Consider the following 25830-nt stretch of genomic DNA (forward strand, 5'->3'; position numbering starts at 1 on the left):
AATATCCGGGAACAACAAAAATATAATTTATTATATTTTTAGTATCAAGTATTTTTACACCTTAATCATTTTGCTGATTTAAACAAGCTACCACACCTCTTAGGATTTCTTTTACTGACCCAATTCCATGAATACACAATACAACTGTTCCTACTATGTTACTGTAGTGAAGCAGAAGTTATATCTCACGTTTTTATCTCCCATAAAACCTAGAACAATAGCATCTACCAAGGAGTCATTGACTAACAAATACTAGACAACTCACTTTCAAAGAACCTTCACCTCACCTAGAGAGCAGACTGATTCTTTAAAGCTTAGACTATGAATGAGTATTAGTATTATAAAAACTCACATCCCTCAATTAAATAAAAATATGAATTAAAACATGTTAAAATAAATATTTCCTATAAAAGTCTCTTTAGAAAGACTCTTGAATAATTATACTTTTCTTCATCCATGATAAGTAATGTAACCCTACAGATTGTAATCCACAGGTATTATCTCTAATCCATAAATGGTTTTAAAAAGGAAAGACAAGGAAACCCGGTAAATTAAAAAACACAACTTTCCTCTAAGGATATGTAATAATGATTAAGCACTTCATTGAACATATCTTTAGTATTAAATTCATTAGTCCATACTGCTAGCAAAGGTATAAATAAAACCATCTAAGGTAATTTATATGTTTTACACTATAAAAATATACAAGCTTTTATCAAATTAGAAACAGAATACAAGTAAAATATTCATTTCAAACTAAAATATGAAGGTAAATAGACAAAATGACAAAGTCAGATATATAAATTAATTTCTGTGTGGGGAGAAAAAACATTTTTTGGAACAGAGATGTTTTGAGAACTCTCCAAATAGTTCAATCTTGTGGTATGTCTCTCTGTTGAATAAAGGAAAGTAAAATACAGTAACACCATCTAATGTAGACCTATCCAGAAAGAAATTACAAAGAAAATAGCTGAGGAAATAGGTGAGATATAAGCACTGTTTTTTTAAACTCTGAGTACACTTCAGATACTTCTCTTTAATTATGATAGCCAAAAGAAAATCCTACCTGAAACAATTTTTCCTTTCGGCCCATGCCATTGGAATGACGGATCTATCAGTTCGGAATTTCTCAGTCGTTGGGTTACACATAGCACATGTGGACTCTTTTGATGGAGCATGACATATACTTTCACTGAAAATAAAATAATAAAATGTTCCAAATATATTTCATGTTCTTTTTTTCTGTATAATACCTTATATTTTTATAGTTTGGGTTATATTCTCTTGCAATATGTCTTTGGATTATTTTCTTGTATTACTTGATGGTTAGAGTTGAATTTCACTGCAACTATGTAACTGACATTAAAACGATATAATGTATTTTGTGTATATGTGTTGGCACATGTGTGTTAGTGAACATGTGTGCACGTGTCCTCGACATGAACATAATGCACTGGTACATTTTATTCAGAGCCCGCATATATTGACTATATCCTCAGAGTATAATTTATATTACATGAAATTAAGATGCTTCTTTATCTAGACTTGATATGTATTACAAAGACATTAAAACGAGCAGAGGTTAAAAATAAATTGTTCAGGTTAGAGGAATAATACATTATTCACAATGATACAGCACAATGTATTCGATTAAATAATCCACAGGCACTATCTCTAACCCATACAAGTTAACAAATACATACTTTTAAGTTTAAAAATTAAGCACTATGTCTCATTCTGCTTTAAAATTTAAAGAATCATGACAAGCAAAAATTGTATTCTTTAGTGGATACAAAAGGAACACTGTACAGATTCAATTGTTTTGCATTCACTCATAAGTAGGGTTTTAGAAAATGCCAACTCTTCACTGATTCACCTTATACAAATTTTTGTGATTCCTTAAAATAAAAATTGTTATCTGGGTGCAGTGGTGCACACCTGTAATCCCAGCAGCTTGGGAGGCTGAGGAAGGATCATGAGTTCAAAGTCAGCCTCAGCAATTTAGCAAGGCTTTAAGTAATTCAGCAAGATCCTGCCTCTAAATAAAAATTTAAAATACATAAATAAAACAAATTAAAAATTGTTTCTGAAAATGAAAATTCTCCTTAACTTTAAAGAGACTGCCTTCAATGTTTTGCCATAAAACATGTTCCTTGAGAGTACTGTCACATATGTATATCCCTTCACAGCTTATGAAAACTCCTAAGTCATTTAGTTTATCATAAACTGGTATTGAATTTTAACATTTTTATATGTTTGAAGTGATCATATAGCTTTTCCCTTCTTGAAAAAAAGGTAACTGAATGCTTCACATTAATAGATTACCTTCCTGAAATAAATCTAATTGGTAATGCTATTTTACTTATTGTTGGATATGATTTGCAAACATTTTCTTAGGATCCTTGCGAATATGTTCATAAATAGGAATGTGTATAATTTCTTTATACTTCTAGTTATTTTATCATTTTAAGCATTTATTATGACATTTAATATTCATTATTTGGTATTTATTATAATTAGGGTAGACATCAGACATCTAAGGTTATAATGGCCACATGAAATGAACTGGACAGATTTCTTCCTGTAAATTTTCCCTTGGAAATATGTAATTTGTTTCTATGATACTTTTTTTTCCCCCACAATAGAGTAGGAAAACAAATTTTGCATTATTAAGGTTGAATTTGGTTACAAGTCTACTAAGTAATATAATCAAAGCTATTTTAGATATTTATATTTTAATAGTTATTCAAGTTACTAGAATAAAATTATTCAGACTGTAATGATTTTTTATTTCACCATCTTCATTTGCAACACTTTTTTTCTACTTTCATTATTTTCTCATAAAAAATTTATGAAAAATGTATCTATTAACATTTCCAAAGACAGTTATTGATTCCATTAACCTCTGTATCACACTTCTGTGGTCTTTTTAGTTTCTGCTCTTTTTTTCTTATTTCTGTCCTATGTTTCTCTGTTGAATCTTCTTTTTTCTTTTCTAATCTTGAATAAAAACTCATCCCATAAATTTTCACTCCTGGACATCACATACTGGCTTCTCTTTTCCTCATGACCTAATTTTTCACATGTATCTCACCACACATCCTTTCACATCCACTGCCTTAATCAGACCAAAGCAGTACTGAATATCACTCCTTTGTGATTTTATTCATGTAATTACCTAATCATCTTTGGAAACTCAGTACAAATGTGTGCTTTCCACTTTGGCTTTTTTGATAGTACCCATGCCATTACTGTGTCTTTCCACTAACCCCCACTAAAACTCCTGTAAATATTTCAATCACAGCACCTATAGGTGAATCCAAAATAGGTTCCCAATGCAATGTCAACATAGCAAAATAAATAATATTGCTGAGTATCAAAAATAATACATTAAACCATGTTATGAAAAGGGAGATAACAGAGAATGATATATTGAAACTATTCTCTAATCAAATAAGACCTCTGCAAGGAAGATTTTCAGATTCTAGCAAAAGACAAAGTTACTCAAAAAAAAATTATGGGAGTATACACATAATTTTTTAAATGCCAATTTATTGCCATAATATGTGTGTGTATGATATAATCACCATAACTTTAAGCAAAAATTCAGAAATGTTTCCAGAAATTCTTGAACACTGATTCTAAAATATATTTGGGAGCTGGGATTATAACTCAGTGATAGAGCATTGGCCTAGCATGTTCAAGGGCCTGGGTTCAATCCACATCACACACACACACACACACAGAGTATTTGAAAGATTAAAGTTTCATAAATTGCTAACATAATTCTCTAAAAGTGAAGAGGAAAGACTAACAATAAAAATTAGTAAGATATAAGATTACACTAAATAAAACAGTAGTATTGTATATGAACAAATAATAGTCTGTCTAGGGAAAAAAGAGAAGTATAAAAACATCTGATAGAAGAGGTATCTAGTCACTACAGAGAATATGGTCATTAATAAATAATAGCAAAATTTCATATATATACACATATGCAAATATGAACTTAGATTTATACCTTATACCAAATACAAATAAATTCCAGGTTAACTAAAATCTGAACACAAATTATTATTTAAATAAAATGTTCAATGTTAAATTACTTAAATGAAAGGTTAAAATAATACCTTTATGACTTAACATTATAGAAAAATTATTTTCATGCCAAAAGCACAAACATAAAAATACTAAATTCAGATAATAGTAAAAATTTCTGTTCAATCCTATACGACATAAACTTAACAGATTTAACCTTGAGAAGAAGATATTCCAACAAAGAAAATCAAAGATGGATTTATAAATGGAATATGAATGATATGAAATAACTTGTTTGAAAACAGCCAGAAAAAGAATGAATGGAGGCAGCTTAAGCTTTTGCTTAGCAAATAAAAGAAAAATTGGGTAATATTTTTATGCTGGTGAGTATGAGGGAAAATGGAATCCCCTGAACTCTGCTGGAGGAGATGTGAACTACAGCAACCACTTTGAAGAGCTATATCTTAGTGAAATGGAGAATGCTCAGGTCCTATGATGCTTATCAACTACTCCTGAATATAATAGGCCCAGAAAACTTTTGAACAAGTACAAAATATACACATATTTTGTATATATGTATATATATATGATGGTATATATATGATGTATATGTATATATATGGATATATATATATATATAGTGTTCATCATATGCACCAAGAAATGAAATTAACTGAAAATGCAACAAAAATCTAAAAAAATGCTCGCTGAACAAATAGATACATGAGTAAATAAAAACAGAAAACTAACTGACATTAATAGAACAAGTAAAATGTGAACAAGTTAAAGAAAGGATCATAGAACAGAAAAATGGCCAACACAAACAGATGCTACAACCTTGCACAACAAAAGACACTGAAGAAATTCCAGGCAGTCAGCACACTATGGAGCCACTACTAGAAAAATGTCAGTCTAAAAAAACTAAAAATAGTCTACTTCTGATAAAAACACTATCTGCTGAATTTTAATATTAATTCATTCAAAGAACAAATTTGGTGTTATTCAATAAAATGAAGTAATAAGGAAATCAGTTGTAAATAACTATTTATGATCTAGATTTAAAAGTTATAGCTAGTAAAATCAACAAACATGGCAGGGTAAAGAACTCCAAACATTTTTTTTTTTTTTTTTCAGAAAAGTAACTCTGGAAATTAATCAAAAACTTTAAGCAAGCTAGGAAAGAGTTATACAAGAAAAACAATTGAAGCTCAGTGTTGTGGGTTGAACTGTTCTCCTTTTATCACTTCAAATTCCTATGCTGAAGTCTTAATCCCCAGTTCCTGAGAATGTGAATTTTTTTGGAGATAGAATCTATAAAGGAAATAAAAATAAAATCTTAAGCCTGGGTCCAAATCCAGAATGACTGATGATATTATAAAAGGAAAAATTTGGACATACACATATAGAGGGAAGGCAATGTGAGGAGACATCGGGAGATGGCCATATACAACACAAGGAACAGATCTTGCCCTCACAGTGCTCAGAGAAACCAACCCTGACAGCAGCTGATTGTGGACTTCTATTCTCCAGAACTGTGAGATTACTGCTGCTGTGTAAGCTGTTCAGTCTGTGGTGCTTTGTTACAACAGCTCTAGCAAAATAAGATACTTGTGAAAAAATGGTGATCTTAATAGCATTTTTAACTTGCCCTCTTCTTATCCCCTCTCCCTAGTCCTGCAGTATCCTTGACAATTGTCTTAAATTATAGTGAGAACCATCAGCCCAGCAACCACCCAAAGGGGCAAAGAAGATCAGAGTACCTCCCAAACTTCCTTCCCAGGGAACTGTCATTGTCATTATTAGACTTGTCTAGCAGTTTCTTGAAAGACCCCACTCACAAGGCTGTCTTCCCTTGACTTTGTGACTGACTAGCTGATATGGTGGGGAATAGTTAGGGAAAGTAATAAGTTAACCAAAAAGCTTAAGAGAAAAACTGTGGAGTAACATTTCCATAGGAACTAAGAAAACTGACATATTCCTAAAAAAATAGAAGGCCACATGTATGCTCCAGGCTGTATATATGCAAACGACAGTGTGCCCTCTCAGTATATACCAAGAAGCCTCATGTTCTCACCTCTAGCTGAAATTGAGATTCTGCATAGCATACTGTGAATTCTAAAGTAGAACTGTCAAATACCTGGCTAAAAATTAAGGATGTACCACAACATGTAAACATAGATCTCAAAAAAGACTGAAGGACTAACCTATTCCAGTTGTTTAGAGTTCTGTATAGTCATTAGTCAAAAGTAACTTCAGAGAGTTTAGTTCAGAAAAGTCATTAAACAAATAGACAAGATAGGCAAACAACATATTCTGAGAAGAAGAAAGAATCTTAGAGTTGTTTTGTGATGTTATTAATATTTCCAGTTCACAACTAAAAACATAAACATGCAAAAAAATAAAAACCAGGAAAGTATGATCATATGCATAGAATGAAAAAAAGCAGTCAACTGAAACTGACCCTAAAATTAACACCAAATATTGGGCTTACTGCGTAAATACATTAAATTAGCTATTTTAAATACAGTACAAGAAAACAATGTATAAAGAAATAAAGAAAAGCATGAGCTGATATCTCTCTAAATAAAGAATATCAACAAAGAGATAAATTATAAAAGAACCATTAAAAATACAATTGAAATGAAAAAATTCTCTAAAAGGAATCAACAGATTAATCAGGCAGAAGAATCAGTGAATTTTAAGATCTTGAGGTTTTCCAGTCTGAAGAAAAAAAGGAATAAGGATAAATGAATAAAGAATTGAGACATGAGAGAAATCATCAAGCTTTACTGGCATATACATAATAATGAGTGCTCCATGAAGAGTGGGTAGAAAGAGACACAAAAGATATTTATAAAAATAATGATAAACCCTTCCCAGAAAGGATAAATAGTATGAATCTACAAATCCAAGAAGCTCAATGAACTCCAATCAACCCAAAGAAATTTAGACACAGATACATAATTAAGTTCATAAACAAAGATATAATACTGGTAGCAACAAAGGAAGGAACTAGTAACATACAAGTGGTCCTCAATTACTAGCTTATTTCTCATTAGAAGACAAAATGAAACAGATAATCTGAACAGACCTAAAACAACTAAAGTGATTAAATTAGTATTCAAAAAACTTTCACAAAGAAAAACCCAGTACCATATGGATTCACTGGCAGATTCTACCAAAAGACAAAAGCACTATTAACAATAATCCTTCACAAACTTTTTCAAAAAAAATAGAAGATCGGGCTGGGAAGATAGCTCAGTTGGTAAAGTGCTCGCCTCACAAGCACAAGGCCCTGAGTTTGATCCCCAGCACCACAAAAAAAAAAAAAAAAGAAGAGGAGGGAAAACATCCCAACTTGTTCTACAAAGCCAGTATTACTCTAAAACCAAAATCAAATGAAGATATCACGAGAAAACTACAGACCAATTTCCCTTATGAATATACTATAAAAAATCATCAAAATACTAGCAACCAAATCTGGCAGCATTAAAAAGAGAGAGACTATGTATCACAGTCAACTAAGATTTATTTCAGGAATGCAATGCTGGTTCAAAATACAAAAAGTTATCAATATAATGGAACATGTTAATAGAAGCAGGGATTAAAAACCAAATGACCATTTCCATAGATGTAGAAAGATCTGACAAAATCCCACCCCACACACAAACTCAATTATTAACTATGAGCAGAGGGAACTTCCTCAGCCTAATTAAGAACATCTATTTTAAAAAAATTCATACCTACCATCAAACTTAATGATAAACCCTGAAACCTTTCCCTTCCCTAAGATCAGTAGCAAGACAAAGATATTTATTATCATCAATATTGAACTGGACATTCTAAAAAGAAGCTGGCATGAAAAAAAAGGCATTCAGATCGAAAAGGAAGAAAAGGGAATTCAAACTAAATAGCTTTCTCTCAGCAAAGGAAACTATCAGTAATGTGAAGACAAAGCCTACAGAGTGGGAGAAAATCTTTGCCACAAATACTTCAGATAGAGCACTAATTTCCAGAATATATAAAGAACTCAAAAAACTCTACACCAAGAATACAAATAACTCAATCAACAAATGGGCTAAGGAAATGAACAGACACTTCACAGAAGATCTACAAGCAATCAACAGATATATGAAAAAATGTTCAACATCTTTAGTAATAAGAGAAATGCAAATCAAAACTACCCTAAGATTCCATCTCACCCCAATTAGAATGGCGATTATCAAGAATACTAGCAACAACAGGTGTTGGTGAAGATGTGGGGGAAAAGGTACACTCATACATTGCTGGTGGGGTTGCAAATTAGTGCAGCTGCTCTGGAAAGCAGTGTGGAGATTCCTTAGAAAACTTGGAATAGAACCACCATTTGACCCAGCTATCACATTCCTTGGCCTATACCCAAAGGACTTAAAATCAGCATACTACAGAGATACAGCCAGAATAATGTTCATAGCTGCTCAATTCACAATAGCCAGATTGTGGAACCAACCTACATGCCCTTCAATGGATGAATGGATAAAGAAACTGTGGTGTGTGTATATATATATATATATATATATATACACACACAATGGAATATTACTCAGCCACAAAAAATAATAAAATTATGGCATTTGCAGGCAAATGGATGAAATTGGAGAATATCATGCTAAGTGACATAAACCAATCTCAAAAAACTAAAGGACGAATGATCTCACTGATAAGTGGATGATGACACATAATGAGGAGTGGGAGGGGGGCAAGAATGGAGGAATGAGGGACTGTATAGAGGGATAAGAGGGGTGGGGGGAAAGAAAAAAAATAACAGAATGAGTAAAAAACTATTACCCTAGGTAAATGTATGATTACAAAAATGGTATGCCTCTACTTCATGTACAAACAGAGAAACAAGATGTATCCCATTTGTTTACAATAAAAATGAATTTTAAAAAAGGAAGAAAATATAATTATCTCCATTTGCAGATGTCAAATAAAATTTTAAGGAAAACCCTCCCCTAAAAAATAGAGCTAGTTAATGAATTAAGCAAGGTGGCAGGATATGACCAAAATATCAACTGTATTACTATAATTTGTCAATGAACAATCCAAAACCTAAATAAAATCCTCCTATTTATAACAGCATCAAAAATAATAAAATATTTAGGATTAAATTTAACAAAAGTTAAAATTTGCAAGCACACTGAACACTACAAAACATCATGAAGGGAAATAAAAGAAAACTTATATAAATGGAAAGGCAGTCTGCATTCATGGATTGAAAGACTTAAAATTGTTCAGATATCAAAAATGGATCTACAGATTCAATACAATTCCTACGTAAGTCCAAGGTGCTTCTTGCAGAAACTGACACTAATTCCAGAACTAATATGGAAATGCAAGGGACCCAGAGTAGCCATAACAATCTGTAAAGGAACAAGTTTTAAAGACTCACACTTCGTGGTTTGAAAACTTACTATAAAGCAACAATAACCAAGACAGCAAGTTATTGACATAAGGATAATCTAGAAATGAACAACCCACAAACTAACTAAAATTATTCCATTTAAAACAGCCTCAAAATAATAAAATAATTAGAAATAAATTTAGCAAAAGAAATGTAAGACCCTTACACTGAAAACTACAAAACATCAATAAAAGAAATTAATATATATCAGTGGGTTTCATAAATAAACTCATACAACTATGGGTAATCATTTTTTAATAAGGGTGCCAAGACATTCAATATAGAGAGAATAGTGTCTTCAAAAATGGTGCTTGGTACAATTAGGTACAACCATATGCTAAAGAAGGAGTTTGACTTTTCTCTTGCATCATAAACAAAAATTAACTCAAAATGAATCAAAGACCTAAATATAAGAGCTAAACCAATGAAACTCACATAAAGAAACAAATGAGTAAATTATTGCTCCATTAATAATCACAACTGGTTAGGTGATAATTTCTGAAGTAACGTAAAAGAAATAGAAATTAGACTTTATCAAACTTTAAAATGTGAATTTCAAAAGACACATTAAGAAAGTTAAAATACAATCCACATAACAGGAGAAAACATTTGTAAATCATTTGTATATGAGTCCAGCATTCAAAATATATAAACTCTACAATACTAAGACAACCAAAATATTTCAAAAACCAAAGAATCTGAATTGTCATTTCTGCAAAAAGATATCCATGTGACCACAAAAAAATATCATTACCTATTAGGGATTACAAATAAAAGACCCAAGATTCCATTTCACACACATTAGGATAGCTGTAAACAAAAAAGAGAGACAGTAACAAGTATTGATGAGGTTATTAGAAAGTTTGAACCCTCTAAAAAGGATTGTGAAAATAAGTTAGTTCAGGCTCTTTGAAAATTAGTTTGGCAGCTTTTCAAAATGTTAAAAATAGGATCATCTGTTTTCCAGCAAATCTCCTAGGTATATGCCCAAGAGAAGGGAAAACAAACATTTATAGAAAATAAAATATTATTCAGCTGCAAAAAGGAAAGAACTACTTACATATTGTATAACATGATAAGCCTTAAAGACCTTAAACTAAGTGAAAGAAGTCATACACAAAAGGCTACATAGTGTGTAATTCCACTTATGTCTAGAATAGGCACATCTATATAAACAGAAAGGCAATTTGTTTCCAGGGCCTGGAAAGTGATGGCTTAATGAATATAGTGCTTTTTAGTGAAAGTGATGAAAATGTGATATAAGAAAGGGAGGATGTTGTCTAACCTTGTCAACCCACCAATTTTATGGAAAATGAATTTATACCCTAATAAAAATGCAAAAACCAAAGTTGTGTTTTCTATGTCTCGTGACTTTTTTTAAGGTCTTGTAAATCCAAAATCTCATTGAAAAAATGTTTTAGCATATTTAAATTGTCGACACTTAATATTATAGCTAGTATTATATAACAAGCAAAAACAATATAGGCAACTTCAGCTAAATTTTAATAATTATTCTTTGCAAACTTAAAGTCATTGTGGCATAAAAATCAGACTTGGAAGAATCTATATAGAAACGACTTTAATCTATTTCTGTAGAAGAACATAAACTTTAGAAGACAAGGAAAGCTAGGGAACATCAGCCTTTTGAAAAAGACTAATAAAATTAAAACAAATCACAAGAACAGGAAGTTATATTCCATGTATGTATGATATATCAAAATACATTCATATTTTTGCCACGTATAAATAAAAAGAACAAAAATTTAGACAAATGCTAATAACTTTTTTAAATTACTGTAAGTCCATTTATGAATACCTGGAAAATTTGATGATCCCACTATTTTCACTGCCTCTTGGGTCAAGCGAAAACTTCTTGGAAATCGAACAAAATATCCAACTATAAAAAGTAAAACAAAAACAAATGATCAATAATTTTCCTCAATGGAAACTCCAAACCTTTAAAGTATATTTGATCTTACCCAAAGGCTAAGCCCACAAATAACATTCCTTTTGTATCTGGAATCTCTTTTCCAACTCTACTCACATTCACGTTCCCTAAAGAGTTTAATCCACTTTCTGCTTCTCCCTATTATATCTCATCTCTGTTTTTTTCTACCTTCACTTAGAACACTGTTTTACTTTCTATATCCCAAATGTCCCATCCTTCAAGACTCAAATCACAAATACCACCTCTTTCAAAACTCCTGTTTATCCTTATTTATCACAAGATATGGTATATCACTAGCACCTCTGTTATGTCACTAATTCCACATTTATTATAGCTATTTATGCACATAATTTTCTTTATTATAAATTTGATTGATAGACACATCAGTGTTCATGCCAACTTATCAAGAATTAAAATAAAGCATTATACCATGTACATGGGAGCTATTAAATAATTGTGAAGTATATTGATATCCCTCTTTTTCAAATGAACACATTTGATAGGCATAATAGTGTGAAAAAGAACAAGTGAGGAAATTAGTATAAAAATATAGTACTGTAAAGCACTGTACCCAAATACTCTCTAACCGCAAAGAAGTAAAATGCAAATAAAAGGGAATGGTATTAAAAGCCAGAGACCTGAGTTTAAATCCCACCACATCCTGATTTTAGGAAAGTCACTTTAAATTTTAGGAGCCTCAGTTTTCTCATCTGTAAAATGGAAGTGACAATAATTCCACCTTACAGAGTTACTTTAGGACTGAATGGCATCTGTACATATTAGAAAATGCTATAAAAATACCAGGTCTTTAGATTCATGGTTTACATATAAAGATATCGAATCTTATCCACTTCTTATATACTCATTGGTCTAATCTTATTACTGGATCAAAAGAAAGGGAAGATTTTAAAATGAAAACATTCCCTTTCATTTTAGGTACAAAACCATGAGCCACTTTTAAAAGCATCTTACTCCAGCAAATAAAGGATACTGGCTATTCTCACTGACCAATCTTTGTATTCCAGATGCCTGGAGTTTACGTATCTTCTAATCACCATCACTCAATTTCTTTCTTTTTTTCACCTCGTCTATCCCATGCCTACTTCCACATTCCTTCTACATTTTTTCTTGAAGGACTTCTTTTTTTCTCTCTTACTTTAACAAGTTTAAGCATTTTTTTTAGACTCTTGTGCTTTTCATTCATCAATTCTTGGAGAAATTTTATTTTAATAACGTCTGGAATAAAGCAGCCAAATCTTCCTAGTTAAATAACAGATTATACTCTCACTTTTTCTTTAATGTTTGTATCATAAATGTACTTTGAAAGAATATGGAAAACCAGTTTAGATGTCAAAACTTAATTTCAGCATATTCTGCATTTTATAGCTAAAGCCAATAGAGGGAGCTCCTCTATCACGGATATTTTAAAATCACAGTACACATACTATAAAATAATTTAGCTCAGGACGATGCATCATTATGGAACTAACAGTGAAAAATAAAGCCAGCAAATGAACCACAGATTTAATTTAGGAGTTTATGAATTCAGTTTAAATGTCAAACTTTACGGGTGTTCGAGAGCTCTTGTATCTACAAAAGACTGATTTTCCCACTCATTCGCTCCTCGGTGCAAATACAGTTACTTTGTACGAGTCTACAGAATACATAGTTTTTTGTCAGGAAATAAGTACAGGGTTTATATAAACAGGGTGCACCTGACACAGGAAAAAACTTAATCTAGGGTGGAGTCACGGTTGCCCAGCAAAGTTAGACCCCCGGGCGCCGCCGACCCTCACCTGACGGGGGCGCCCGCACAAGAAAGGCGGAGAAGAGGAGGATGGCGGCCCGGGAGAGCGGTGAGCCCGCGGCCCGGGCCCGCCGCCAGGTCCGCCACGCCCGGCCGGAGGCCGAGGCCTCCATCCACACGCCACAGCCGCCTGCCGACACTCCGCGCAGAAGGTCGTTACGCGACGCGCGCTCACCCGCCGCCGGAAATCGGCGGGCGGCGGACCGGAAAGCGGACCGGACGGACTCGCCGCCACTTCCGCTGGAGCGTTAGGCTATAAGTGTCTTGGCATGTGGGCTTGCCTTCTGAACTAGGGGAGGAAGGAACGCTCTTCCCTGCCCCGCGCTGAGGTCCGCTGAATCTTCCAGAGAGCACCACCACTCAGGGAATCCTCCAGAGCTTAAGCAAGTCGTCGAAAATTCTGTAGCTAAGCGAAGAACCTTGGAGCTCCAAAGCTCGGCGCCTTAGCCCTTGAGTAGCAATCATGGACATAGGGAGCCCCCTTTTTGAAAGTTGGGTTGTAGGCTGTGTCTTAGCATCTGGGGTCCAACTACGATCAACACACAAAATTTATGAGTTAATAGACCTACAGTGCCTGTATCTTGTATTTGCAACACATACATTATCAACATATGGAACTTACTGGAAGAAAAATGTAATGCACTTGGGAAGCTAAAAGTAGTGCTTTTAACGCCGAGAAGCAGCTGGATGGAAGAATGGAGGAAAGGACCATAGATGGAATTGATTTTCTTACTCAGCCTGGAAAATCATCTTTCATCACCAAATGGAGAAAAACGTGCAAAGCACCTGTCTGCCTAAGAGGCCATTTGTAACAACATTTTAAAAGCAATTGAAAGAGAATTATGCCTCTACCTTTTTGCATCTGGAACGATTTACTTGATGGTAGCAGATCTATGATAAAAATAAATCTTATATACACAGTTGCTGCAAGATTGAAGAGCAACTAAAAACTGCCTAACAATAATTGTATTGTCACCTTTATGTAATATGAAGGAATGAGTGATACTGAGTGGACTAACAACTCACTAGATCAAACCTGACAGCCTTACCAGATATTACAACCTCCTTTCATGTTTAGAAGTTTATGTCAAAATTTTAAAGGTTTTGTGTGACACCAAAGATACCTTAACTTTTTGATGTCTTAATATTGACCTGATATACATGCCATGTACCTGACTCTTCTAGAATTTTGCCTGGGTTGAATTTTTACATTGCTAAATGTGGTGTGAGCTTTTATCTGAGGTTCTAATGTTTGGAATTTCTTTGGGGGCAGTTTTCATGCAAGACCAAATTGTGTACTTTAGAAGAGACTTTAGCTGAACTGATATATTAGTTACTTATGTGAGAATTTATTGTTCATGTGGGTTAATAAACTGATACCCTATTTTAGTTTCCTCAAAGGAGTTTTAAAACCCTCATTGCTCATATCCTGAACACCATGATAGCATTAGGGAAGTAAGAATAATTTAAGATGTAAAGGATGGGACTTTACCTTGACTATAATTTAGGTTTACTTTCCTTAAAAATTAGATATGCTAAATTATCTTTAGTATAATACTTATTTACTTTGCAATAAATTTAAATTTAGCAACCATTTAGACTACAAATATTAAATTTTTATATGAGGAAAATTCATTATAGTCACATTTATTCTTAAAAATATATTGTCACTCTACCCCTGCTTTAAACTCCTTAACTAACATTTTATCCATAAAATATCAACTTTGATGGAAATTTTTAAATAGGTAAATGAGCATAGTTGTCCTCAGTATTGGAGAAAAATGCATCATGGATACTTCACTACCAAGGTTTTCCTTTAGAATTATATTATGATGTGCATAATAGTTCAATTTGTTAGAGTTCTAACTGTTGCCAAGCACCAAGTGCTCTGCTTTTCTTTCTGTCCTGTTCTTTTACTGCTTTGCTTCCCTATCCTCATTTTTGTAGAATAAGTTTTTTTAACCTTAAAAAGAAGATAAAGCCCTATTCTATCAACATTTAGAAAGATGAATCAAAAGTTTTATTCTAGATAAACCCTAATTTTCAACTATTGGAAATATAAAAATTTTTTAGTTTAAAATTCACCAGAAGAATTTAATTTCCTGACCATCTTATAAAAGAAGAAAGGCCATAGAAATGGAGGTTCAGTGCAAACCCAGAAAGATAAGTATCCCTAAAAGGTCTGTCTCTTCAGGAAGAAAAACTGTTGAGAATACAGATTACCCACACTACTCTGATCTCTTAAGAAAAATGAATATGCCCTTTGTGAAAGGATTTGAGGACAGACATGATTATGGCAGATTTGAAAAGAAATGTAATCCTGCCTTTCTTAAATTTCATCTTTATCCACCTTCAGTCCTCCCAAACTATCATGTACACTATCCTTATCCTCCACCTTTTGGACCAGATTATCCATTATTTCCTCTTCGGGATGATGTACCCTTATGTGATCCCTGTTCAGGGTTTATGAGTCCTGGTGGTGATGCTGATTTAAAGCCTGGCATTGGCAGAACTATACCAAACCTGGCGGATTTCAGTGATGTGAAACCTCAACATCGAAATCCTAGACCAGACCCTGGATTTCCAACAACAATAAAAAGGCAAACAATTTTGTCTGAAGAACTGCAACAGAGTAGGAAGTGGAATTCCAGGCAAGTACCAGATGTTTCCATCAGAGCAAAACTTGGAGGTAAATAAAGTAATATAGACTTCATAAGTCTTAAATACTCCAGTGAGGAAGAAAAGCATGAATATAAGATTTATAATTTTAGCAGTTATATTAACATAAATGATACCTGAATAGGGTATTTTTAAAATTACGTATTTTTAATATATTTTTTGTTTGTAGATAGACACAATACCTTTATTTTTATTTATTTTTATGTGGTGCTGAGGGGTCGAACTCAGTGCCTCACATATGTCAGGCAAACTCTCTACCACTGCTATAACCCCATCCCAAATTGTGTATTTTTTTAAAAACATAGTAAGAATGATAAATATAAACCTATTTGCAAAATAAAATTTAGCTTAAAAAGAAAAGATAATTCGTTAAGTTTAAGTGACGAAAATAGGTATAACTAATCATTTATTTTAGATATATAGATAACCTTATTTTACCACAATGGAATTTATGCATTATGTTGCTAATTGTGTAGCAAGCATCTTTATCTCAGTCTCTCTCTTGAAAACATAAATTTACTAATGGTTATTAAGCAATTAGGTCATAGGGGCTCAAATTAAATGGGAACGAATGTGAAAATCAGTTTGGGAGTACAGTTAAGAGATGATGAGAAGCAGCCCCTGCATAAATAGCTTCACAGAACCAGAATCAGTGTTCATGACCCCTTACTGACATCTATGCCACGTGGTTTCTCTGTTAGAGTTCCACTATATAACCACAGGCCTAGGCCCAGAAGTGTGGTGAGAATTAACTCTGAAGGAAAACCACAGGGACTTTTTCCTGTATTAAAATGTGTCTGATAGACAGGGAGGCAAAAAAAAAAAATCTGAGCATGAAAAGGAAAAGACCAAATGACATAACAGGAAGTGCTTGACTTGCTCTAATGTCAAAGACTGTAATACCTTGCCATGGCTTTGCTTCAGCACCCAGTCAGACAGGAAAATGGAAGAACAGTGAGGCCACCATGTGTTAGGATGGTAAGGATCCATGAGTTCTGTTCCTCTTTCCTGGAGAAAGGCTATACTAGAAACCAGAAGAGGGTAAAAATAAAGCAAATAGTAATCAAAATGAAAATCTCCACAAGATAATTCCTCAGCCCCGCCATATAGATTCTGTTAAATCAGAAGGAAGAATTTGAAGAGAAATAAGCATAAAAGTTTTGCTTTTAATTTATACTCATTGTGGCCTTAGCATTTAGACTCACAGAAATTCCTGAGTTATAATTTTTTCTAAAAAAACTATAAAAAATATGTGACAACCTATTTTAAGAATCATCTTAGGGGCTGGGGTTATGGCTTAGTGGCAGAGCACTTGCCCAGCACATGTGAGGCATTGGTTTTATACTCAGCACCACATAATAAATAAATAAATAAATAAAGGTATTGTGTTTATCTACAACTAAATTTTTTTAAAAGAATCATTTTATATTCCATTGGAATCACCATCTAAGGAAATATGGTATAACTAAGCATCAAATTTACTTATATCTACAAATGACAAAAACTCTCTTGGATGCTAAAAATGTTTAAGTATTATCAATGAGGGAAAAACTGATGAGTTCAAGTCCCTCTCAAGACACAATACATTCTTACTGATTATGAATTATAGACATTTTAGTCTACTAAGAAAGGATCTTAAGCTCAACCTTTGCTAATATTTCAATGCATCATACTGTGATTATTGTAAGGGAACTAAAGTCATTCTCATTTTATTCAAGAATGCTATTTATCTTGTAAACTGAAAACCCAAGTCTAGTAGAATTTTAAAGGCAACATTGTTAATTTGTGTAAGTTCCTCTGAGACTGGACTCTTAAAACATTACTCCAAGAAATTTAAGTTGAAGAAGTAGTTTAGTACTACTGAAATGTTGATAAAAGTCTTTGCAGCAACAAATAATAGCCATATATAATACTTATCTGGTCTGTGTATTTCACTGAATCAGTACCATAGGAATTCAGAGAACAGGCTCTAGGATCATGGCTGCCTACTTGCTGTATGACCAGGGCCACTTATAATTCTCTTTATACCTGTAATTCTCTTTATACCCCTGTATGCTTATTTATAAAATTTATGTAATAATACTTCATAGTATAAGAAATATTTTATGTAATTCCTGTAAAATATCTGATGTAAGAAGGGAACCAATAAGGTCAGATAGTATAAGATTCAGAATTTTCATTCACTTCTTTAAAAAAATTAGGGATAATAGTACTTGTAAAAATGTAAGAATTAAATGGATTAGGACATATAAAATTCCTAGTAAAAATCCTGGAACCTGGTAAAGTATTCAGTCCATAACAGCTGTTATTATTTACTATAAACAGTTTCAAAGAGTAATACTTGCAGTTTGGGGATTGAGTACAATATTTATTTTAGACTTTAAATGACTTTGTAGATCATAGAAAAAATTATTAATTTTAAATGGTAAGTACTTTCAGATTTTAGTAATCTTAAATGCACATTATTTTCAATACATTCTGATAAATAATATCTCACAATTGCATCAGTATGCTTTTTAGTTGACTTTCAAAAATATTAAAGCAAAATCATAAAAGATTTTACTACTGATTTCTTGCCCTATTGCAACCCTTTCTAATCCTTTAACTAGGTTTAGTACTTCCTTTTTGTTCTGAGTTGACTCTTTTTCATCTACAAATAAACTATTCTAAACTTATCCTAATTGTGTTCAAAGACTATTTTGGACTATGCCTAGCATTGCAGCAGATGGCTCCGTCTTTTATACAACAGAGAAAATTGATGTGATCTATTATGACCTCCTTGATTTGTCTCCCATTTGCCTCCTGATAGCAATATTTATACCTTTATATGCCCCTTCTTTCTTTTTTAAACTCTTGTCTTAGCTCAGGATATTGTAACAAAATACCAAAGACTGGGTAAATAAATCAACAGACATTTATTTCTCAAAGTTCTGGAGAGTGGGATGTCAAAGTTGAAGGGAGTAAGTAGATTCAGTTCTTGGTTTACAGAGTCTGTCTTTACCCTGTGTCCTTAGATAGCAGAAAGAAAGCTTTACTTTCTTATACTCTTCCTAAAATGAAACTAATCACATAGTGGTAGTCTGACCCTCTTTACCTCATCTTAATGTAATTAATTCCCAAAGGCCCCACCTCCAAATAATATCACATTGGGATATAGCTTCAACATGGGAATTTGATTAAACACAAACAATTGCTGCATAACAACCATCTTACCATTTTGAAGTATATAGTTCATTGGTATTAAGTACATTCACAATGTGCAAACATCACTACCATCCATCTCAAGAACTTGCTTCATCTTGCAAAACTCAAACTCTGTATCCATTAAGCAATGACTGTGTATTTCCCTCTTCTCTATGAACCCTGACATCCATCATTACATTTTCTGCTCTGCTAATTTTCCTACTTTAGTTTCATCATGTAAGTAAAATCATACAGTATTTATCTTTTGTGACTGACTTATTTAACTTAGTGTGATATCCTAAAGGTTCATCTATGATGTAGGGTGTGTCAGAAATTCCTTCCTTCTCAGAGCTGAATAATATTCTATTTTATGTATGTATTACATTTTATTTATCTACTCAGCCATCAATGTATTTACCCTTTGGTTATAATATAATAAATACTGCTATAAATATGATTTTCCATATTTCTTTTTGACACCTGGTTTTAAGTTTTCTGATTGGAGGGAGTTATAACCCAGAAATAGAAATGCTGGATCATATGAAATTATATGTTAATTTATTAGTAAAAGCCATACCATTTTCCACTGGGCTGCATTACTTTATATTACCACCAAGAATGCACAATTGCAGTTCCTTGCACTTCTGGAATAAATCACACTCAGCCATGGTGCATAATCTTCTTAATGTGATGTTAACTTTTGTTTGGTAGTATTCTGGTTCAGGATTTTGGCATCAACATTAATCAAAGACGTTTGGAATTTTCTTTACCTGTAATGTCTTGTCTGATTTTGATATTCATATAATGTTGGTCTATATAATGAGTTTGGAATGTTCTCCAATATTTTTGAAAGGTTACAAGGAAGATTGGTCTGATTCTTTAAATGTTTGGTAGGATTCATCAATGAAGCCATCTATTCTTAGACTTTTATTTATTTATTTTTTTCTTTAGTACTGATTCAATCTTTTTACATAGTTATAGGTCTGTTCATAGTTTCAGTTTCCTCACTATTCAGTTTGTGTAGGTTGTGTATGTTTCTCTAAGACCGTCATCTATTTCATCTAAGTTACTCAATTTGTCAGTGCACGGTTATTCACAGTACTCTTTTACAATCATTTTTTCCTATGAAACCAATTGTAATGACTCCTTCATTTCTGGTATCAGTTATGTGACTTTTTTCTCTTTTTTTTTTCTTTATTACTCTAGCTAAATGTTTGTCAATTTTGATAATTTTTTTCAAAGAACCAAATTTTGGTTTCATTTATTGTTGTGTTTCCATTTTTTACTTTTTAATACATGCTCTAATCTTTGTTATTATTCTTTGCTTTTCTGTGGGATCATTTTGCTCCTCTTTAACTCACTCCTTTTGAGGTATAAATTTCAGTTTCTTTGAAAATATTTTTCTTCTATATTAATATAAATATATATTACTATGAACTTCTCTCTAGTTCTGCTTTTGCTGCATTTCATAAATTTGGATATATTGTGTTTTGATTTTCATTTTTCTTCATTTATTTTTGGATTTTCTTTCTGTTTCCTTTTTGATCCAAAGAATATTCTTGTTTAATAGTGTGTTATATAATTTCCACATGTTTGTGAATTTTTCCATTTTATTTTTGTTGTTGATTTGTAGTTTCTTTCCATTGTGGTCAGAAAAGGGTTTTGGCATCATTTAAGTCTTAAATTTGTTAACACTTATTTTGTGATCTAACATGTGAAATATGATCTGTGTATCTTTAGTAAGTATGTATTTTCTTCTGCTGTTGTGTGGAATGTTTTGTATATGTCTGTTAAGTACATCTGTTCTATATGTTACTTAACTCCTCTGCTTCTTTATTGATCTGTTTGGAGGTTACATTAATTATTCTAAGTGGGATATTGATATCTCCTACTAGTATTCCATTGCCGTATATTTCTCCCTTTGGTTCTGATTCTCTTGATCTTGCTGAGCAACTTTATGACAGTTATTTTGACTTCATTGCCAGATAAGTCACAGAACTCCACTTTGTTATTTTTGTTCTCTGAAGATTTATCTTCTTCCTATGTGTGGAGGATCTTTGCCTGATTCTTCCTTTTCTTTGACTCTCTTTGTAGGCTGTATGTGCATTAGACAAAGCAGGCACCTCTTCTAGTCTTTGAGAACTTGCCCTTGTAAGAGAAGACCTCCACTTATCATCCTGATCAGATTTTTCTACCAGTTGTTTCTCTTTCAAGGGAAACTGAAAGATGATAATTTATTACGCTTGCTCTGTGCCAAGCAGGGGATAAACTATGGTTTCTAACATTACAAAATTCTATCTTTTTCTCTTACAAGCTGCTGTACTTTACCAAACCCCTTAGAGCGTCACAGATATCCTAGTTCTTTGGGCATCTCCAGAGAAGTCAAGTGTTAAATCTACTCTTTCATTCTATAATATATGACTCTAGATTTATGGTACTACTTCTCAGTGTAGATCTATGATAAGCTACCAGCCAAAGTTACTCTTTGTCATCTCCAAGTGGCTGGAGTATGCCAGACTCTTATAGCTCCAGAACCAGTAAGATAGATGCTATTTCTCTGGGCAACCCCAGAGAAGATGGAGCACTGGACACATGTATAAATCGATTCTCTTCCCAGGAAGAAGATGATAACTGGGATTTTTCATTGGCTCACTCTATACTAACTATGCAAAGGATCTAGGATTTACTAGCCCAAACTGCCATCTTTTTACTTTCCTGGGTCTCTCATTGTGCCAGTTCTTTCAGGGCTCCCAAATTGATGTAAAATAAGCCAATTTTCTGGGGAGCAACCTTCAAAAAGGTTTGAGTGCTGGAAATATCAATCAACCTCCTTTTTCCCCTGAGTGAAGCAAGTAAGGGGTCTCTAGTATGACAGTGTACCCAGAAGATAATGAATGATTGCTTTAAGATTCATTTTTCAGCAGTAGATGCTGAATCCCCATAGAGGAAAGGACATCATCATATTTTGACCTAAAAATAATTATTCTGAGGTGATAACTATAATTCCTTATCCTGTTTCCTTCTTAAACTCTGTCTAAAAATTAAAATTTTGTTTTATTTTTCTAATTTCCTCATTTTTCAAAGTAGTTGTTTGAATGACTCCAAATAAGGTGAACGACATAAAGTGCTATCATGTGGTTTTGGCAATAATAGTCTTCCAGAGCGCTTCATTTGCCTATATAAGTCATGGACAGAATTATCTGTATGGTTCTCAAAATCAAAATGATCATGACCTTTTTCTCTTTGCATTGGCCACTCACCACTGCATCTGTATTAGTTTATTCTTGCTGCTGTAACAAATTGTTGCAAACAAATTGGCAGCTTCAAACAATACCCATTAATTAGATGACAACATTGTGGATCAGTAATGTGTGGAACCTCAATTGAGTCTTCTGTTTAGTATTTAACCATGCCAAATTCAAGTTGTTATCTTGACTTTTACATAAAATCTACTTTCAATCTCATTCAGATTGTTTTAGAATATAATCCCTTGCACGCGAAGGGCCTTCTTCCTTGTTCGGTGTCAGCCTGGGTACTCTCTTAGCCCCTGGAAGCCACTATTAGAGAAGGCAGGCACCTCTTCTGGTCTTTGAGAACTGGCCTTATAAAAAAAATAAGGACTTCTACTTATCATCCTGGTCATAGATTTTACCAATTCCTTCCTGCTGAAGAGAAGATGAGAGATATATATTCATTCTGCTTGCTCTATGCCAATCATAGGGTGAGCTTCATTTTCCTTTATTAACTTATGCAGGCTGCTCTGGCACTTGGGCAAGAAAGAACATCCATTACTGACACCATAATTAGAGTGGGATCCACAACTGACCACTGAGCTTCTGTGCTGTCCCAGGCATCTCTAACAATTTATGTCTCCCATGCTTTCACATCTCTGTACTGTGCTTTCACATCTCTGTACTCTACTTTCACATCTCTGTACCTAGCTCCCAAATTTATATAGCAAAGCTGTAAAGTAGAGAACAAAATCAAAAACCTGACATTCTAAGCTCTCTTATTGACCCTTCCACACCCATAGACCATCCATCATATACCTGTTATCACCATTGGGGTTGGAGAAATAATCTGTATGGAAAATACCAGAAGTACTGCTATTATTTTTGCCTATGCCAGTCTCCTGTGCAAGCCAGAATTAATTTCCCAAAGTTATCAATCTCTCTAATCAACATACTCCAAGGGCACTTCATCTTCAGGTTAAGTCCAAAGCTTTCCTCTGCTGAATTCTCTCCTACTTCTTTTGATCGTCTTCCACCATTTCCTGTATACCGCTTAATGATCCACCTGTACCTGGCATTTTGTAATTTTTTTAATGCTGTGATACTGTCACAGGGTAGACCTATCATTGCAAATGTTATTTGCTTGCCTGGTATGACATGACTCCCTTTCCTCCATTTTGAATTTTTCAATTTAAGTCCTATTTAATTTTCAAGATAAGACCAGGTATCATCTTCAAGAAGACAGTCCTAACAGTCCTACATCCCCACAAACTCTAGATTCAACTAAAATTGAAGTTCCCAGAGCATTTCAAGTCTGTACTACCATGTCTGAATATTTCATTTTTTCATGGGTACCTCGAATCAGAAACATTTTTTTTTTCATCTTTATGTATCCATCACCTTCCACTTTGGGTACAGTAATACTTTTTGAAGACCAATTTTTATATTTTGATGAAATATTTCACATTGGTAGTCTCTTAGGACTTTGATAACCTAGGATTAGCTAAATTAATGCTTAGTAATCAGACTTATTTTATGTTATAACTCTCCCCATCATGTCTACATATACACATGTACAGATTTATGGTACCCAACAGGTCTCTTCCAATAATAATTACCAAATAAGTCTCCAATATTATGATTACACCAACTTATAAATTCCAGAATTATTCTGCCTTCACTGCTGAGAGATCCAGAAAAAAATTACATAATCCATTACAAATCAATTATCACCATAAAACTTAACTCTCTGTTAGGAAGTAGTTCGGTTGGAGAAGAAATTTATTTATTGTACTTTTAACCAAAGTACATGAATTTTTGTTTTTCAGGTTGGACAAGTCAACTTAAAGTTACTCCTTTACAACCTCTTCATGAAAGATGCTCAGTAAATCACATATACACATTTGATGAGGATGCAACATGTACAGTAAGACTGTCTTACTATGTGGGGTAATACAATGTTTGTTATTAGTTTATTTTAGTATGTGTACTTAATATTTTATTTCTCAGAAAATGATCACTATTTATAAAATGCTTCTTACATTCCAGATACTGTTCAGACCTGCTCAGTTCTTGCATTTTTTTCTTATATTCTGACATACCTACAGTATTGTAGGGGAGAAATGAGGACTCAGTGTTGGTTGTATCCAACCTAGACCCCTTCTAGTGAAGAGTGTGCATGACCCCAGTAGCAATGAATGATGATCTTTAATAGAGTAACAAGCACTATTTGATGAACTGTATCCCCTGTAGTATATCACTTGAACAACAACACTGACCTAGTTTATACTTCTAAATAAGGTAGTGTTGTAAGAGAATGGAACAAAAAGACACTTAAAATATGTGCCACAAATGTTTCCCTTACTCAAGATACCGTGCACCCTTTGTAGGTCTTCATGGTTTTCCTCATCTTGTGAAATATTTTTTATAAAAAATTATGACATCAGAAATCAGGGTAATGCAGCCTGTTTAGGGATGTTCTGAATTCAGAAAAATATAGAATGTGATTGAAAAGATAATTAAAATTTTGCATTTGTTAGTTTCACTTATTCCATCTTCACACTCATGAAAGGATTCATTGCTCCTATAGGTTATTTCTATGAAAACAATCAAAGTGAATATAAAAAATTGAAGATATTGCTGCCCTTTATGTTTTCACCTAAGCTAAAAATTCATGGCAACTCTCCAAGTCAAATCTAGTTATTTTAGAATTATAATTCTATACTAGGTGCTTCTAATGGGAATCTTTACTGGTATATTTATTTAACTTTGTTTTTTTAATGACAGAAATGAAACTAGATATTTTATTCCAGTAGTAGAAATTTAGTAACATGGGTCAAAACCTCCAATGACAAAACAACTAGATTAATATTTAATTTTTTAAAGTATATGAGTTAGTATGGTGGGGATAAATTGCTATTAATAGAGGGAAATTTCTATTCCCCAACAAAAGCATAAAAATTCTAAAATTTAATCCTGGCACTTAGGGTCACTTTGGCCCTGCAGGAATATATTGTTCCCAAATAAGTAACTGAGACTTTTATTTGAATTCTTGGTACTGTAGTAGGATCAGAAGTTGAAGCTGATCTATAAAGATCATCCATTACTTTTGGCTGATTATTTGGAATCCTACAGTGTAGAAATAAGGAAAGATCAATTGTATAAATCCCATGAAGACTGAACCCTGGCTTAGTCAAGGTAAATGAGAAAACTTAAGTCTTGAACTAAAACTAAGATGACTCGCATTTCTGTTATACCAAGGAACCAGGCAGAGGCAAATAAATTTTTTCTTTGGAAGAAGATAATATTTTAATAAATCTCAAAGTATTTCCATGAATAACTTAAAATATCATGTTTGAAACACAATTAATAGTATCTAAACAAATAAGGAGAAAGTTCACCACAAGTGAGGATCAGTGGAAATGAGAGAAAATAGAAAGAGATGTACATTGATTACAAAAAATGGAAATAGCACATGATGTTCAAGAAAAAAGTTGAGCTC

General features: G+C 33.1%; 2 protein-coding genes across 5 annotated transcripts in view; one reads left to right on the plus strand and one right to left on the minus strand.

Moving 5' to 3' along the window:
* The window catches only part of ZPBP (zona pellucida binding protein), a 106697-nt gene extending 93304 nt beyond the window's left edge, over positions 1-13393 (minus strand). For 2 of the 4 annotated variants that reach the window (XR_013765510.1, XM_079149915.1), the window contains exons 1-3: positions 13226-13386; positions 11298-11378; positions 1067-1192 (exon numbers count right to left, since the gene is read on the minus strand). Coding sequence is in view for 3 of the 4 variants with exons in the window: in XM_079149915.1 (XP_079006041.1) it covers positions 1067-1192; positions 11298-11378; positions 13226-13349 (331 nt within the window). In the remaining variant the exon portion in view is untranslated. Of the gene's footprint in view, positions 1-1066; positions 1193-11297; positions 11379-13225 lie in introns of all 4 variants that reach the window. The other 2 variants (XM_079149916.1, XM_079149914.1) reach the window with 2 other exon arrangements.
* Positions 13394-15372: 1979 nt separating this feature from the next.
* Positions 15373-25830, plus strand: part of SPMIP7 (sperm microtubule inner protein 7) — a gene marked incomplete at its 5' end in the record, with an annotated part of 60529 nt that continues 50071 nt past the window's right edge. Inside the window, 2 exons of the mRNA XM_079150400.1 lie at positions 15373-15925; positions 24158-24255. Of these exons, the coding sequence (XP_079006526.1) occupies positions 15373-15925; positions 24158-24255 (651 nt within the window). The remainder of the gene's footprint in view (positions 15926-24157; positions 24256-25830) is intronic.

This window comes from Sciurus vulgaris (genome assembly GCF_902686455.1).
Source record: "Sciurus vulgaris genome assembly, chromosome: 8".
In the NCBI taxonomy this organism is placed as follows: Eukaryota; Metazoa; Chordata; class Mammalia; order Rodentia; family Sciuridae; genus Sciurus; species Sciurus vulgaris.